General features: G+C 44.2%; 1 protein-coding gene and 1 pseudogene across 4 annotated transcripts in view; one reads left to right on the forward strand and one right to left on the reverse strand.

The window, feature by feature from the left end:
• Positions 1-1,824: 1,824 nt before the first annotated feature.
• LOC143439958 (putative acidic leucine-rich nuclear phosphoprotein 32 family member C) lies at positions 1,825-2,539 on the forward strand (annotated as a pseudogene).
• A 10,236-nt stretch (positions 2,540-12,775) lies between these two features.
• Positions 12,776-15,341, reverse strand: part of Fndc1 (fibronectin type III domain containing 1) — an 84,708-nt gene continuing 82,142 nt past the window's right edge. For all 4 annotated transcript variants that reach the window (XM_076926678.1, XM_076926676.1, XM_076926677.1 and 1 more), the window contains 2 exons: positions 14,843-14,965; positions 12,776-13,511 (listed from right to left, as the gene is read on the reverse strand). In XM_076926678.1, coding sequence (XP_076782793.1) covers positions 13,396-13,511; positions 14,843-14,965 — 239 coding nt within the window. In that variant the 3' untranslated portion in view covers positions 12,776-13,395. The remainder of the gene's footprint in view (positions 13,512-14,842; positions 14,966-15,341) is intronic.

A 15,341-nucleotide genomic window follows, 5' to 3' on the forward strand; every position in this document is an offset into this window, starting at 1 on the left:
TCTCCAATGTCTATGTCTTAGTTAGGGTTTTACTGCGGTGAACAGACACTGTGACTAAGGCAACTCTTATAAGGACAACATTTAATTGGGTCTGGCTTACAGGTTCAGAGGTTCAGTTCGTTATCATTAAGGCAGGAACATGGCAGCATCCAGGAAGGCATGGTGCAGAAAGAGCTGAGAGTTCTACATCTTCATCTGAAGGCTGCTAGCAGAATACTGACTTCCAGGCAGCTAGGATGAGAGTGTTATAACCCACACCCACAGTGACACACCTACTCCAACAGGGCCACACCTTCTAATAGTGCCACACCCTGGGCTGAATGTATACAAACCATCATAGTCTCTAAAAGGATTCCAGGTGTGTCAGATCCTATTTTTTTTCTGTTTCCAAAAGAGGAAAGACAAGAGCGGATGGGAGTTATAGTTTTCCTCATGATGCCTGAGTTTGGAGCAGCCCACGTATCAGCTCCTGCTGATAGGTCTTGCTTGTCACCTGATCAGCAGGGCAGGCGTGCAGCAGATGACGTGGAGACATTTGTGTAATTTGGCGTGTTTAATGAGTGTACTTTTCATCTCTCAGTCAATATACAAATGGTCACTTGAATTACATTTCAAATTTGGTGACAGGTTTTGTTTATTAATTAGCACTAAACAAAAGACTGGACTCCTCAAAAATTTCTTTTAAAAACAGGTCTAGAGTTCAAGGCCAGCCTGGTCTACAGAGTGAGTTCCAGGACAGCCAGGGCTACACAGAGAAACCCTGTCCTGAAAAAACAAAAACAAAAACAGGTCTATTAGTGAACCGGTGGTGGTGCAGCGGCTAAGGTGGCTGCCTGCAGAGGGTGCAGGCCCTCTGCTCTCTCTCTCTCTCTCTCTCTCTCTCTCTCTCTCTCTCTCTCTCTCTCTCTCTGTTTTTCTCTCTGCCTCCACGTGTTTGAATCCCGCTCTGTCCCGTGCGTCTCTGCCCGAGTCTCATGGGGGAAAAAAAGTTTCTTTTTGGGGGCTGGAGAGATGGCACAGAGGTTAAGAGCACTGACTGCTCTTCCAGAGGTCCTGAGTTCAATTCCCAGCAACCACATGGTGGCTCACAACCGTCTGTAATGAGATCTGGTGTCCTCTTCTGATACGCAGGCATATATGCAGGCAGAAAACTGTACATGATAAATAAATCTTAAAAAAAAAAAAAAAGGTCTATTTACTTTCTTTTCGCATTCTTGCTTACTGTGCGGACTATGCGCGTTGTTATATGAATAATCATGGTGGCTCAGTCTACATGTTCTTCAGCAGCTTTTATGAATACGCAAAGGCAAGCACCACTGCATGGATATGCAGCCAAACGAGCTACCAAAGTGCTCAGATCTCACTGAGAGATGTTCACTGTCTAAAATGTTGTATAACTAGCACCCAGGAAGGGGCAGGCCCCCAGAAGTCATTCAAGAACCCATGAAGCTTTTCAATAGAGACACAAAAATGTTTGTAATTTCTGTCTTAAACACATAAATTTTATTTTGGCAAATAGGTCAATTTTTTTCATGAAATTATATAGCAGGAAACCAAGAAGTTGAAAGAGTTTGTATGAATGACATCTGTTCATGTGTTAATCTCAGAGAACGTGGATGGCCTCTCAGGGGAGATGGCCACGTTTGTTTGTATAGTTATTGTAGCCAAAACTAGGGAGGAAGAATTCCTCATATGGACCACTTGTAAGCTAAAGACCATTCCCATTGGCCCAAGTGACTAAAAATTAGTGAGGTTAGAAAGTCAGACTGGATTGACTGAATTCCGCTGGTGTAGGATCCTTGGCAGAAAGAGAGAGCGTGAGACATGGAGATGGGCAAACAGATTTATTTAGATCTGCAGAACAGGATGCCCTCTGATGTGAAATAGCTGGTTCTGGACAACTATAAGTCAATTGAAGGCAAAATCAAAGGCCTCACAGATGAGTTTGAAGAACTGGAATTCCTAAGTAACAATCAACGTAGGCCTCACCTCCATTTCGAACTTACCAAAGTTAAACAAACTCAAAAAGCTTGAATTAAGTGGAAACAGAACCTCAGGGGACCTGGAAGTATTGGTAGAGAAATGTCCGAACCTCAAGCATCTAAATTTAAGTGGCAACAAAATAAAAGATCTCAGCACAATAGAGCGGCTGAAGAAGTTAGACAATCTGATTCTAGACCTGTTGAACCGTGAGGTGACTAACCTGAATGCCTACCGAGAAAACGTGTTCAAGCTCCTGCCCCAGGTCATGTACCTTGATGGCTATGACAGGGACTACAAGGAGGCCCCTGGCTCTGATGTTGAGGGCAACGTGGAGGATGAGGAGGAGTATGAAGAATTTGCCCAGCTAGTGGAAGAGGAAGAGGATGAGAAGGAAGAAGGGGAGGAAGAGGATATGAGTGGAGAAGAGGAGGAGGATGAAGAAGGTTACAATGATGGGGAAGTGGATGATGAGGAAAATGAAGAAGAAGCTGGTGAAAAAGAAGGGAGTCTGAAGCGAAAACGAGAACAGGATGATGAAGTCAAAGAGGTTGACTAAGGGGAATGAGCCTGTTTGGGGAAATTCCTGTTGTGAGTGATTTGACTGTTTTTACCCATCTCCCCTCCCCCTCCTATTTCTGCCCCTAAAACTTTTTTTTTTTTCTGATTGTAGCATTGCTTTGGGAATGAGAGGGGAAGAGTGTACTGGGGGCTGCCGGGGGGTGGGGGTGGGAGAGGAGAAATAGAATACCATTTTTACTGCCAAAAAAATCATAATAATTCAGACTGAATTCCTGTTATTTCCATGGTCAAGGAAAAAAGTGACTTCAGCAATTTTGTTTATTAGTAAGACAGAATCTACTTGTGTGTGACCCTGGTTGGCCTTGAACTCATTATGGAGCTCCAGCTGGCTCAAATTCATGGTGATCTTCCTGCCTCTGCTCCCCAAATGTTGGGATGATAAGCATGGGCAGTCACATCCATCCATCTCTACCCCCCAGCACCCTGAAACAGCTGGAATGAATAAAGATGACTGAACAGAACTTAAGTCAATAAGCAGCAGACGGCTGTCAATAGAGTATCAGATTTCCACTGACATATACTTGACATTCAAAATGGAGGAACAGGGGCAGCACAGAAAACTGGGGCTTAATTATATCCAAACACATGAGTAAAGCTTCTGAGTAACTAATGAGTCCATAACACTGTTAGGACGTCTGTCTGCCACAATGACGCAAGACAAGGGAGGCAAAATGCATGTGAAGCAAACATGTGAGTGGACTCGAGAGCCTGGAAAACCAAAGAACACACTGTTTTGTTCGTTGAGTAAAAACCTCTGCAACTAATTGAATGCTTTCTATATACAAAACACACTCCTGAACACTCCGCAGGGTTTCTCCTCAGCTGACATGGTGGTCTCACAGGAAGCCATCAGGATTCAGCTCCTGCTATGGCAAAAGTTTCAGAAAGTTGCTTCTGATCCCCTGAAGCTGGAGTTACAGCTGGTGGTGAGTGAGCTTCCATGTCGGTGCTGGACACCAAGCCCTGGCCCTCTAGAATAGCATCTCTTAACCACTGAGCCATCTCCCCAGTCTCTCTGAACCAGGGGTTCTTAACCTCACTAATGCTGCAGCCCTTAATACAGTTCCTTATGCTGTGTTGACCTCCAGCCATTAAATTATTTTTGTTGCTACTTTATAACTTTAATTTTACTACGGTTGAGTCTGAAATATCTGTGTTTTGTGATGGCCTTAGGTAACTCCTGCGAAAGGGTCATTTGACCCCTTCCCCCCTCCAAAGACGTAGTCACCCAAAAATTGAGAATGGGTCTAAACTGTTTACAAGTGGAGAAATCCAGCTAAGGACAGGCAAGCAAGCAGGTAAGTGCATGCGTGCGTGCATGCGTCTATTTCTTCCTGCAGTTGACTGTAGATATGAAGCAAGCGGCTGCATCAAGCTCCTGCTTGCCGTGACTTCCCTGCAGACTGTACCATGGAACCATGAGCTAAATAAATCCCTTGTCCCCTCCGTTGCTTTTAGCAGAGGTAGTTTGCCACAATAATTGCAATGAATTGGTATCAAGGTATTATGGTATTGGTATTATGCTTTTGAAGAACTATTTTGTGGAAGAATTTGGAATGTTGGGTTGGAAAAAGCCACTGGGCGTTAGAGTCTGTTCTCTGGGACAGAGCTTTCTTCCTGCAGCCTCCACTGGCCGATTCCACGGGGACCTGTTATCATTCTCTCAGGAACTGTGTACACTAGCCTAGTTAGACTGAGATTGAGTCCAGTCTCTCCCTTGTCCACAGGCAACAGCTAGAATCTTACACCCGTTTCCCAAACCTTCACTCGGCTGCTCTGATCCGGTCCCGTGCAGCTCAGCAGTGAGCCTGGAATATTGTTGTCTGACACCATTTCTGGGAAGATGTGAACAACTCTACTCACCCAAAACAGAGAATCGATGACAGACCAGAGTCACGATACTGCCAAAGGGCAAACTCTCATACACATAAAATAAAAACAAGTCATGAATTAAAAATACGAAACCTTATTCTCTGTCTGCTCATACGCTTACTGGCCATCCATTTTTCATTAATGAAATGTCTTTTAAAAATATTTTAGGAGCTAGGGACATGGCTCAGTGATTAAAGACACTGGCTGCTCTTCCAGATGACCTGGGCTCAATTCCCAGCACCTACATGGCAGCTCACAACTTTCTATAACTTCAGTCCCAGGGGATCCCACACATTCTCCTGGCCTCAATGGTTACTGCATGAATGTGACACACAGACAGACAACACACACACACACACACATGCACACACACACACACACAAATAGTAAGTTTAAAAATATTTTACCCACTAATTTTAACTGGCTGTTTGTTTTCTTATCACTAAGTTGGTATGAAAATATATATTTTTGCCAGATTATGATGTGTTTTCTCCCAGTTCGTGGCTTGATGTTTTATTTATTTCCCTAATGATATCTTCTATACAGCAAGATCTTGTGCATGGGTCCTTATATCAATTTTATTCATAATTAAAAAGAGCAAATTCCTACAGTTTGGAAGATCATGTAAGACTCTCAGACGCATTGTGTGTATGATCTCTCTTCTACAGTGTCCTGTAAAAATATGAATAGAGAATAAATTGGTGGTTTGAGGGCAGGAGGTAGATAAAAGGGGTTATTTAGGGTGTGCCAGAATTGCTTTGTTGTGAGCTGTGGTTATATGCTTACATGGTTACATGCATTTGTTAAAACTTACAGAAATGTGCACCAAAGAAGATGGATTTCACGGTGTGTAAGTTTCCAGCCGGTCCATAAAACAAGGGATACATGTGTGCTCAGCAGGGATGCTGGTACTTAGTGAGACTGTTAATAATACATGGGCAGATATGTGAATAGTGTTATCCTGGTCATTTTCAAACTCTGAGCCGGGGCACAACCCAGTTTTGACTATAATTTAACCCAGGATAATCTGACCACAGATAAAGCAAGACCAAGAAAACCCTCTGCTCTGGCTGACAAGATTCTGTGCCCTCTCAGATCCCAGTTCATTTCCCAGTAACTACAGGCTTCCCAGTGAATAAACAGCACTTTCTGGAAAGGAGTCACAGGTCATTAAATAAGTATTTCCTATATGATAAGGCAGCCCTAAAGCATTCTAAGTGGAATCCAGAGCGTGTCAAACAGCTGTACTCCCCACAGAGTTAGACCATTTGAGATGGCAGTTCGCAAACACTTTTAAGTCTAACATTTAGCTCTTGTTTTTCAATCTAGCATAAAGAAAAGAAGCCATTACAGTTGTCGTAGTTCAGCTTATCACAGTGGACGTTGCGCTGGACTGGACTTGTCTCTCACTCATCCTGCTGGCACACATGGCACTTCAGGGTTTGCTGAATTAAAGCCACGATGGATAAACACTAAACAAAGAGGAAGCCTGACAAATTCTAGATGCCAGGACATGAGTGGGGCTGTGTCATCCTGCAGGTGACCTTGGGCCCAGGGAGAACTGTGTCCCAGGAAAAGGCTGCTTTTGTCTCTGTGCCCAGGACATCCTCAGTCACACCTTCATTCCCCAGTGAGCCTCACACCCATTATAGTACGGAAGTGCTTACGTGAAGCTTTGAACACCCAGCATTGTGTCCCCTCTCCAATCCGTCTAGATTTTAGCTTTCCCAAGCCTCCCAGGAGGTGATAGTGGGTGGCCTTGTGAAGGTGAAAGGGCGGAATGCAAACCAGGCTTGCCGAGAGCCAAGTGGGCAGCCTGAGGTTGAGGGAGATGACATGCTTTGACATCTAGTCTGGGGCCAGGAGAAAGGAGGAAGAGGAGGCTGCTGCAGAGGGTGGGTAAGCTGGAGTTACCTTGCTCTCCCAGACCGGGAAAGAACTGTGAAGGAAGTCTGAGGTTTAGTCTTTCCTTCTGAGGGCTTGATTGTTTTAGTCAACCACATATACAAACAACAGGAAAAAGAATATGCAAGCTCCATTATGTGCCCAAGTGCAGGAGCCACTTGTGTTCAGGCTGCGAGGAGGGAGACGATGGCTGAGCCTGACTTATAGCTCAGAAAGAGGTCAGTTTCTGAGAAAGGGAGGTGTCACGGGACGGGGAAGATGCACTCTTGGGGTGTAGACGGTCTTCCAGGCAACAGCCATTGTGGCCACTTCCATCTGGGCTAACATCTGATCCTTTGTCTCCCTGTGGGCAGAGTGTTCCTATGCGGAAAGCACAGCATTGAGTGGACATGCTGTCCTTTCCTCCACTGTTAACTGGAGTAACCAACTCTAAATATGCAAAAGGGTGGGACAAAATATGCATTTGGGGTGGGGCATTTTCTTACTCACGTGAACATGAGTGTCTTTCCCCCTAAATTTGATTAAACTTTTTAAGGAATACACAGTTAGACATTACTGAGGAGATAATGTAGGCTGAACAAGTACTTGATAAATTTAACTAAATAAGAACTGGGATCTGCAGGAGGTTAAAAAATATATATATATGTCAAAATCAGGAATCTCCTGGGTGGGAAATGCTGTTTTAATTCACATTAGCCACTATCCTGTTTTATTCATGGTACCCATAGAGTCTGGGGGTAGAAGGTTCATTTCTGTCAAAACTCAAAATGGAGAGCCATTTGCATTGGCAAAGCAGAGGTGGTAAGTGAGCTTGAACTTGGCCCTGGAATTACTTAAGAAAACTGCTCTGCACTCGGGGTTTATGAGGATGAAGCCAAATGCAAATTCAGAGGGAGAACAGGCTTGATTGATTAGTGATGTCTGTCCCAGGTTAAGGAAAGGTGAGTGGAGGCCCATGTGCTGGCAGAAAGAGTGTATCTCTGCCTAACCCATCCTGTGCTTTCTAGGAATCTATCCTACCCTACCCTAGCCTAGCCTAGCTTAGCCTAGCCTAGCCTACCCTACCCTACCCTACCCTACCCTACCCTACCCTACCCTACCCTACCCTCTGCTATCCCTTCCCATCCCATTCCATCCCATTCCTATCTCATCCCGCCCTGCCCCCTGCCCCACCCCACCTCACCCCACTCCACTCCATTCTATTTATTTGCCTAATAATAAAATGTTGTAGAAAGTCTGTGTTTGGTTGTCTCCCCGACTGTCAGAAGACTATCTGTGGAACATCTTTGATACAGAGGAAGGAAGAATTTGCTAGCCTGTCATTTCATTATGAATTTAGGAATGTTTCTCACACTTCCTTCTCCAGCTCCTCTTTGAAGTAGATCTATGATGTCTTTTCTAGAAGCCCAAAAGTCTCACCACATCCAAAGGGAAGCCATTTTACCATGAGCACTGTCCTAACGAGGCAACTCACTTTCCTTTCTGGCTTCTCATTCACTGCATATCCACCGGGAGAGGCCAGGCTTGTCTTCTGTTCTCTAGTCAGGCTGAGAATCAGCTGATTGGATCAGCATACATAGTCAGAGCCTCGTTCAGCACCTTTGAGTCTGGATCTGAGACACTGGGACAGGAGTCTGGGAACAGCTTCCTGAGGTCTAACAGTCATGATCTAGGGGTGGCATGATGTGTCTTAAGGGTAAGGGGAAATAGGGGCCATTCAGGCAATAGACATCCAGCAGAAGCTGGTCTCTAGGAGAAAACTGAGCATGCATACACAGAACAAGAGTAGGAGTTATTCAAGCAAGGAACCCAGAAGAGCCCAGGAGATCTAGATGCATGTTACACAGCAACTCCTGTCCTGAGACTCTGGCTCACTTGCTTACCCTCTATGACAGTGAGCCGTGTTTTCCCCCAGCAGCCCCTAGCTCAGCCTTACATGAGACTGGGGCATGATCTAGGATCTGAGTGAGATGTTTGGAAAGGTACTTTACTTTAAATAAATCATCCACACATGACACCTTAAAAAATTAAATCTGTCTGTCTGTCTGTCTGTCTGTCTGTCTGTCTGTCTATCTGTCTATCTATGTGTATGAGTGTATGCGTGTGTGAGTTTATGTGCACCAGATGTGTGCAGGTATCTGCAGAAGCCATAAGATGGAGACAGATCCTCTAGAATTGAAGTTACAGGTTGTTATGAACCAACAGATGTAGGCACTAGGAATTGAACTCAGTCCTCTGCAAAATAGTTAGTGTGTGTGTGTGTGTGTGTGTGTGTGTGGTTTTTCAAGACAGTGTTTCTTTCTCTGTGTCACCCCAACTGTCCAGGAACTCACTCAGTAGACCAAGCTTGCCTCAAACTCATAGATATTCACCTGCCTCTGCCTCCCAAGTGCTGGGGTTAAAGGCGTGTGCCAACATCACCTAGTAACAGTTACTTCTTAAAGAGATAGTTGGAGGTACTGTATATGAAGTTACAGGTCTGGGAGCTAGAGAAGTACTCATCAGTTAAACACACTAGCTGCCCTTGCAGAGGACCCCAGTCCAATTTCCAGCACCCACAGGGCAGCTGATAATTGTAACTCCAGTTCTACAGAATCCAGTGTCCTCTAAAGACACAGACATATATTCAAGCAAAACACCTATACACATACAATAAAATAAATATAATAATGAAAATATTGAAAAACTGTGGTCTTTTTCTTAAAGGTCTGAGGTCAACTCTGACAGTAGGATTGTTCTGTAATTACTCATAATGACTAAAAGCTGTTGTCCTCACATTCTGAAATTCCCGCCCTGCCACCAACTGACCCAGATATGTAGCTTGAATAGGTCAAAGGGGAAAAAAAATAAGTCAAAACTCATTTGGAAAATGCTGAAAGTTATGTCTTAAGTAAACAGCTATGTTAAATGTGCCAGAAGCTGCCTACAGGGTATAAATGACTCCCAAGATTACAGCCCAAGTGAGGGGCCTTCCGAGCAGGAAGTGTGGGACCTCAGGGCCCAGCCATAAAGCACAAAACTCAGGGAGATGGCAGTCAGAAAACAAACGTATTTCAAGACAAAAGACATAAATATATAAATTAATATATGCGACTGTATGTGTATGGGTGTTAGTATATGTTCAAGGGTGTCTGTAAGTGTGTCTGTGTGCATGGAGGCCAGAGATAAAGCTTGGGTATTGTTTCTTATAAGCCATTTATGTCGGTATGTGTTCTGTTAGTGTGTGGTATTCTTGTTTGTGTGAGTGTGAACACTTGTGTGTGGGGTGTCTCCCTTAACTAGAAGCTCATCAGCTCATTGGTTTGGTTAGGCTGGTTGGTCCCCAGGGCTGGGGTTATAGGTATATGCCACCATGCTCAGCTTTTTGTAACAGGACTTAGGATTCCAACTCACGTCTTCACGCTTAAGTATCAGGGACTTCAAGAACTGAGCCATTGCCCGGGATCCTGCCTCCGAGAGAGGGTCTCTCAATTGGTCTGAAACTTACCAGTTCTGAGAGCTTGGCTGTCTGGTGCTCCCAGGTTTCACTTGTCTCTGCCTGGGATTAATACCACATGCCATGATACATGGGCTTTTGTGTTTGTGTGTGTCTGTGTGTGGGTGTCTGTGTGTGCGCATATATGTATGTACGTGTGAATATATGTCTGTGTTTTAAGGTGGGATCCAACTCAAATCACGGCAAGCACTGAGATCTCTTCCCAGCCTACTATATGTCACTTTAAAATTAGGATTTTAAACTTGGACAACTCAGACCCATGACTAGACTTTTCCTAAAAGAACCAGATCGTAAATGTTTTCAGGCCTCACACACCATTTATAGTTGGTGTTCCAGACCATTGACTTTTGTCTTTCTCATTAGTATCCTTTACAGAGCTTCACATATGTACAGACAATTCTGGATTTACAGGCCACATACTGTAGGTGGGTCTCAGACTGAGGGATCAGCATGCTGGGTTGTGTTTCGGGTTTCTCCTGGGGAAGGGAAGCTCTCCATTTAGAAAGATAAGCATTCTTGGTAGGGCCCTTCTAAAATTAGTTGTCACTCTGGGCCAGTTTGCTTTTTCTGTAAACTGATGGGCATCTACTCTGGCCTCTAGAGTTGGCAAGCACTCTTTCCTCACAGGCTTCTGGGAGGTGACATTTTTGTCTTTAGGCAGAGCATCTGGTGGGCGTCATTACAGTGAGAAGTCATATTTTCCTATCTTCCTCTGACTTCAACATCACCCTGCTGTCAATGGCTTTTCCAAAGTGTCACATCCAAGATGACTACCAGAGACTTATTTGATGTATTCTGTAATTTAATGGGATGTTGCTGATAGCACTACCCATGGTGGTTCATTTTTGTTACCAACTTGACTAGAGCCTAGAGAAGTAATGACTAGACACTAGAGGGACAGTCTGCAATGGGGTTCCCTGTGGAAGCTGGCGTGTTAGTCAGGGTAGAATATCTACCCACAGTGTGGGTGGATGATGTTCAGTCAGCTGAGGCCTCAGGAAACAGAGGCAGATGGAAGACAGCAGGCTTTCCTGCTCCTAGAGCTGGGACAAGCTCTTCTTTAAAGAAAATCCCAGGATCACTATCTCTGGATGCCATTGGCTCAGCCTCTCAGGCCTTTGGTCTTGGCCTGAGAGTGACAGGGGTGATGTCTTTTGTTCTAGGCTCTACAGCCCTAAACCCATTTATACTGCCAGAATGCTAGGCTTTCCTGCTCTCAGTCAGACTATTGTGAGTCTTGTCATCTTCTGTGAGCCAATTGCTTCAGTTAAAACCTTTGATAGCATCTATGTATCTGCATATCTCTGTATCTTTGTATCTATCTATCTATCTATCTATCTATCTATCTATCTATCTATCTTCTATTCATCCATCCTCTCTCTCTCTTTAAAAATTTATATGTGTATGTGTGTCTTTGTGTGTATGTATGTGTTCACGTGTGTGCAGGTCCCCAGAGAGGCCAGAAGAGGGTGTCAGATTACCTGGATCTTGAGTTACAGGAGGCTGTGAGCCACAAGATATGGGTGCTGGGAACTAAACTTTGGTCTTCTATATAAGCAACAAGTGCTCTTCACTGCTGAGTCCTCTCTCTAGTCTGTCTGTCTGTCTGTCTGTCTATCATCTATCCCATGGTTAGATCACCCTAGAGATCACTCCTGACTGATAGCCTATGCTGTAGTTCTTTTTTTTTTCTTTCTTTTTTTTTGGTTTTTTCGAGACAGGGTTTCTCTGTGTAGTCCTGGCTATCCTGGAACTCATTCTGTAGACCAGGCTGGCCTCGAACTCAGAAATCCGCCTGCCTCTGCCTCCCAAGTGCTGGGATTAAAGGCGTGCGCCACCACCGCCCATATGCTGTAGTTCTTATTTAGCTGCTTTAGCTTTGGTTTTAGCTGCTTATCTTCTGAAGGTTATAGTAACTTCCATCACCTGAGCACAGTACAGGGACTTAATGCCACCCAGCCACACTCCTGCACCACACTCTGGCCCTTGGTGGTCTTCAGACTCAGCAGCATTTTCTCCCACCTCATCTTCATCTCAGCTCCACTGATGCTAACACTTGGATGTAGGAAGATAAGCCATTTATTCACAGGACTGTCTGGGGAATATAGGAAGACGGATACCTCTGTGACAGTGGAAACGAAGGGTCCAAATGCACCCTCTTGCATTACAATCCAGGGAGGAAGATGCTTCTATTTTAAGATGTTAAGATGGGAAAGAAAAAAATTGAATTTTTAAAGGCATGACTTTAAAATCACTTGAATCTAAAGTATTCATTCATCTGGGAACACATTAGCTATAGAGGCTGGGAGAAGTCAGCCAGGAAAGAACTTGCTATACAAGCGTGGAACCTGAGTCTGATACCCAGGGCTCAGATAAGAAGCTGGGTATGGTGGAGCATCCTTGAAATCCCAACACTGGGAAGGCAGAGACAGGCAGATCCCTGGGGCTTACTGGGGCTTACTGGCCAGCCAGCCTAAAATAATCTGTAGACCCCAGCTCTCAGTGAGAAACTTTTTCTCAAGGTCTTGCCTAAGAGCAATAGCTCCTGAGGGCTGATGTCTGAGCTGACTTCTGCCTCTGCACATAAACCTACCTACACACACACACACACACACACACATGCACACAAGCCCCACCCCCATGACATTGTCTGTCTGTCTCTCCCCCTGCCTCCCCCCCACCGGCATGCTTCAACAAAGGTAATAAACTCATCTCCCTGACATGAAAAGTCTGGAGGAAGGTGTTTGGTTTGCTGGTAATGATGTCACTCCTCAATGTTATCATGGCTTGAGTCAAGCAGCACCTGCAGGAAGCATGCATACCTTTTTTAACTGAAGCAATATTCTTCAGAGAACCTATCCCCTGGAGATCTCAGAAAGATATTAACAAACAGAACCTATGTCCACAAAGTCTTGCACACATTCATCTAAAGAACAACTATAAATTTAGTGCAAGTTTAATCAATATTCTTGATGAGTGTGAATATGTATATGCATATATACACACACACATATATCAAAATTGAGAATTTACAAATAAAATTTGAGGCACTTAGCCCCGTGGTGGATAAGTCTTTAGGATAAATCTCAAAGAGGGTGTACTTTCTTCAGTAATTTTAGTAATTCAATTCTATTTCATACAAAGACATGTGAAGCTTAAAGTCAGCTGATTTGAAGAAGAGAAAAGCAGAGAGCACTCTGCAAAGCCAGCAGAGCATGCCAGTGCTGTCCCCTGGAGAGTCTGGAGTGTCCAGGTTTTGTGTCTGAAGAGTCTGGAATCACACTGGATCTGCTGCAGAGTTGATGTCTCTGGAATGTGTGATTACAAATGAACAAAGTGCAGAGAAGTGAAGGTTCAGCAAAACTGAATTATATTTATAGTCCAGACCAAGAAATGTGGCCAAATTCCGACGGAAGAGGACCAAATGTCATGTCCACCCTGTGGCCTCCTGATACACTGGGGCAGGAGGCTTGGAACACTGTCTTTCTTTTACCCAGAGTCCCTAGTGCAGATAGTCAAACAGGCCAGGAAGATGAACTTGCAGCAGGCCCATCCTGTGGTCACCACTTTCCTGGAATGGAGACTCCACACTCGTACCAGCCCACATAGTAATAGGGGGTTCCAAAACCAATGTGTCCAAAGCTGACAGGCTCCTGGCGATACTGGCGATGATAGCCTGGAAAGGCAGTGGGAAAGTGAGGGAAAGGCCAGAGTTACTAACAGGAAAACTTCTCACCCGCAGTCTGCATTCAGACAGAATGTTTTGATGAACATTTCTGAGTGTTGTTTGTGAATACAGTGGACCAGTTTTATATGTCACAATAAAAGTAGGTCCACCCCCAAGGCATGTTTCATGGGTGATAATCCTCTCTCACTCATCACAAAAGAATGTGATTTCAGCCACCACTAGAGAGAAATCCACAGAGGAATGCAACCTAGTCTGGGGAAACTACACATCACTCAACCCCATTCTGTTTTCTGAGTTCAGAGCTTCCAATCTCCTGGAACTGCTCAACTCCAAGGTTTAAGCCTGAGAACTTAGAGCAGACTTGTAGATCTTTCTAGAAAAAAAAAAAAAAACCTGCACATTGCTGACTTCCTATAATAGAAGAATGCTCCAACAGCCTTAAAATGTCTGGGAACTTCTTTTGCTCTCAACTTTGGCCTTATTTCCCTCTTGCCAAATAATGACTAGCCACCAGTCTACCAGTGAGCACACCAACCAGTCACGGTCAATTCTACAACCTTAGCACAGAAACACCAATGAAGACAGACAACATAGGACTATAACTGAAGCCAGGACACTGCAAGAGCTGAAAATATATGGGTTATGTAGACATGTGTATTTATTGTGATGAACTGAGCTGGCTTACATATTTAACCCAAAATGACAGTAGATCTTCCCAGTGAAGAATTTTTAGATGAGGTTACAGTTTAAGTCAGTAAACTAAGCAGATTATCTCTACAGTGTGACCTCACCTGATCAGGTAAAACTCTTAACAGAAATTACTACTAAGCCCTAAGAGAAAGATGTGCACTCATGCACTGTCTATTTTTATCCATATTGTAAGACTCAACTCATACTGCCCATCCTGACAACCTTCCTTAACAGGGTGTTTGCCCCCCTTGATTCATATGGGCATACTGAATCCAATTCCTTGACAAGAGGACAACCACATGGCACAACCAGTTATTTACATATCACAGTGTCCACTATCATGAACCTTCCACGAGTTACTTCCCCGTCCTGGTGACAGAACTTGTTTCTGAGCACAGGGTTGGGGTCCTATAAAGCCGTTTGTATTTCCAGTCTCTTAAGGCCCACCCCAAGGCCAGAGTATGGTAGAAGTGCTTTAATTCCTTGATTCGCTAATTCTTACCCTTTAGGATCCAAAGTGCTCCCAGCATGAATCTCTAAATTATAAGTCAAAGGCAGAGATACCATACATTTTCTCATTATAGTCATTTTCCCCCCACCCATCTATAAAGTAGCAGCTCTGTTCTTACCTTGAATGGTGGGGAGAGCTTCTATATAAGATTGAGGCCCTGTTCTTCCATCCAAGTGTGAATCCACAAACTGACAATGGTCTTCACCCCTTCCCCAGCTGTCTCCAATGCTGTAGAATGTGTCTGCATGAGGGAATATCACAGGCCATTGGCTACTAGAGACTGTCACTGTTGGGTTATGCGTTATAGCAAGCTTTGGAGACTGTTTAAATTGGGAACATTACTTAAGCTATGTGTTCCATAGTTTCTATATCTAAAAAATGTTTATAATGGCACGAATGTCATTAAGCAGTATAAAAAGCCAGCAAGATTTTGTATACTAAATACTTAACATATGTTCAGTGTGTGTGTGGAGGGGGGGAAATCTTGAGCAATACAACCAGCTCTGATGTGTAAAGCTTAATCCTCAGCTTTCCAGAGAGAGTTAAACACACACACACACACACACACACACACACACACACACACACACAGAGAGAGAGAGAGAGAGAGAGAGAGA

This window comes from Arvicanthis niloticus, chromosome 28 (genome assembly GCF_011762505.2).
Source record: "Arvicanthis niloticus isolate mArvNil1 chromosome 28, mArvNil1.pat.X, whole genome shotgun sequence".
NCBI classification, from domain to species: domain Eukaryota; kingdom Metazoa; phylum Chordata; class Mammalia; order Rodentia; family Muridae; genus Arvicanthis; species Arvicanthis niloticus.